Source organism: Cryptomeria japonica, chromosome 6 (assembly GCF_030272615.1).
Source record: "Cryptomeria japonica chromosome 6, Sugi_1.0, whole genome shotgun sequence".
NCBI classification, from domain to species: Eukaryota; Viridiplantae; Streptophyta; class Pinopsida; order Cupressales; family Cupressaceae; genus Cryptomeria; species Cryptomeria japonica.
The window spans coordinates 564,080,016-564,082,260 of record NC_081410.1 but is presented as its reverse complement, the minus strand read 5'-3'; the positions used below and the strand labels follow the sequence as shown (position 1 = coordinate 564,082,260).

Sequence of the window (2,245 nt, the reverse complement as noted above, 5' to 3'; positions counted from 1 at the left end):
ATATGTAAACCACTTTTATTTCTTCTTAATAAAATACATATTATATACATTAATTATAATACTATTTGATATATAAACTAACAAATTATTATTTAATTAATTATAAGACCAATTAGGCCTTAACCCATAATCTTCAGGTATATGAATTCAAGGGCACAAAAATATGATCAACAACCATGGCTCCTTACATGGACACGTCTTAAAACATTTTTTTTTAAAATTATTTAAAAAAACGCATTTATCTATAAAATTTGCATCGTGAAGCAAGAAATGCTAACCCTAACATAATGAAATTGGAGCAGGAGCACAGGCACGGCCGAAACGATGATGGAGGAAGTTGTGTGGTACCAGTTATTTGCAGGGCGGAGATTGATTTTTATTCTTGCATTGTACAAATCAGCGTCTATTTTTCAATTCTACTCAGGTAAAATTCTAAATATTCTCGTCCATTTGTATTTGCAAAATCTCTTTACATACCATGCCACGAGTAAATTTAAGATTTTTTCTGCAGATATTTCATGGATGTGCCTAATCGCTTCATAGTTGGAAAGGTTCCAAACCTTCAACAATTTGGAGCGATTTGTCAATATGACCAACAAACAAGGTTTGTGGCAGCATCAAATTTTTAAGATAATGATTGTGTTCTATATTTGTCAGGTTTAGTTTAAACTAAGGTTTTCTTCGGACAGATTTTTTATGAGAAACCCTAAGATGTTAAACTTACTTTTCCCTACACCTTACTTTTCAGCATTGCACCTCTCAAAGTTTTTTTTCAGTCCAAGGGATTCCGAATGTTTTGTGTGATGCCTGTTCAAGTTGCTGGCGAAAGAATAGTTGACCTTATTAACAACAGTTGATCTCATTCACAAGATTGTTGTTAAAGAATTAACAATACTTGATCTCATTCGCAAGATTATTGTTAAAGAATTAACAAAACTTGATCTCATTTGCAAGATTGTTGTTAAAGAATTAACAACAGTTGATCTCATTCACAAGATTGTTGTTAAAGAATTAACAACACTTGATCTCATTTGCAAGATTGTTGTTAAAGAATTAACAACAGTTGATCTCATTCACAAGATTGTTGTTAAAGAATTAACAACACTTGATCTCATTTGCAAGATTGTTGTTAAAGAATTAACAACAGTTGATCTCATTCACAAGATTGTTGTTAAAGAAAGTTGACTTTATTGAATAGATGCACATTAAAAAGCAGCAAAAATGAATGCTCATATTTTGTTCAAGTTGATCTCATTTCAGGAATTGTTAGTGTGAGATAAAGGAAAATTTATTGCATTCTTGTTTTGGTCAAGTGAATATCATTCACAAGGTTGCTGTTGTCAAGGAAAGCTGATTTGATTGTTGCTGTTGGATAAAGCAAAATCTTGTTTTGCTCCAGTGGATCTCATTCACAAGATTGTTGCGGTCAGATTAAGCAAAATCTCATTTTGATTTGCTCCAGTGGAACTCATTCACAAGATTGTTGGTGTGAGATAAAGCAAAATTTGAATTTCATTTTGCTTAAGTGGATCTCATTCACAAGATTGTTGTCGTCGGATAAAACAAAATATATTACACTTATATTTTGCTCATTGTCAAGGAAGGTTGATCTCATTCACAAGATTGTTATTGTCAGATAAAACAAAATATATTACACTTTTATTTTGCTCATTATCATGGAAGGTTGATCTCATTCAGAAGATTGTTATCAAAGAAAGTTGATTTCATTGACAATATCGTTGTCAGCAAAAGTTGATCTCATTCACAAAATAATTGTTGTCAAATAAAACTGATGTTATTCACAAGTTGTTATCAAATAAAACTGATCTCATTCATACGATTGCTCTTTTTAAAGAAAGCAAAATTTACAACCTCGATTTGCGAAGATTATTTTTGTCAAATATAGTTGATTTTATCGACAAAATTACTGTTGTCAAATAAAGCGAAAGGCACATTTTGTTTTTGGCTAAGCTTAACTGTGTACACAAGATTGCTGTTGTCAAAGAAATCAAAATGTATAGCTTTGTTTTAGCCCTCGTAGCCAAAGCTACGGTGGAAGGCCAAAATGCACAATTTTCAAGTTGTGGACTCTCACCAGAAGAAACCAAGGAATTGTTAGAACCTTTGGGCTATCTAAATAATTAAGGAAGGATTCTGCAAAAGATGGTATTTATAATTAAACTTTGGAGCTAATTTGGAAAAGCTTCTAATGCCTGGGTTTCTTGTCTTGCCAAAGGTGAGATCC

The 2,245-nt window shown here is 31.9% G+C and overlaps 1 protein-coding gene across 2 annotated transcripts; it reads left to right on the top strand.

The window, feature by feature from the left end:
- The first annotated feature begins 212 nt into the window (after window positions 1–212).
- Window positions 213–1,835, top strand: LOC131068045 (uncharacterized). Of its 2 annotated transcripts, none has more exons than XM_058003249.2 (3): window positions 213–424; window positions 512–604; window positions 1,379–1,835. In XM_058003249.2, exons 1-3 carry the CDS (start codon window positions 288–290, stop codon window positions 1,638–1,640), a joined length of 492 nt encoding a protein of 163 aa, XP_057859232.1. In that variant the 5' UTR covers window positions 213–287; the 3' UTR covers window positions 1,641–1,835. The 2 variants fall into 2 exon arrangements, with proteins under 2 accessions (XP_057859232.1, XP_057859233.1); XM_058003250.2 differs by having other exon boundaries at window positions 217–424; window positions 749–1,835.
- Window positions 1,836–2,245: the final 410 nt, after the last annotated feature.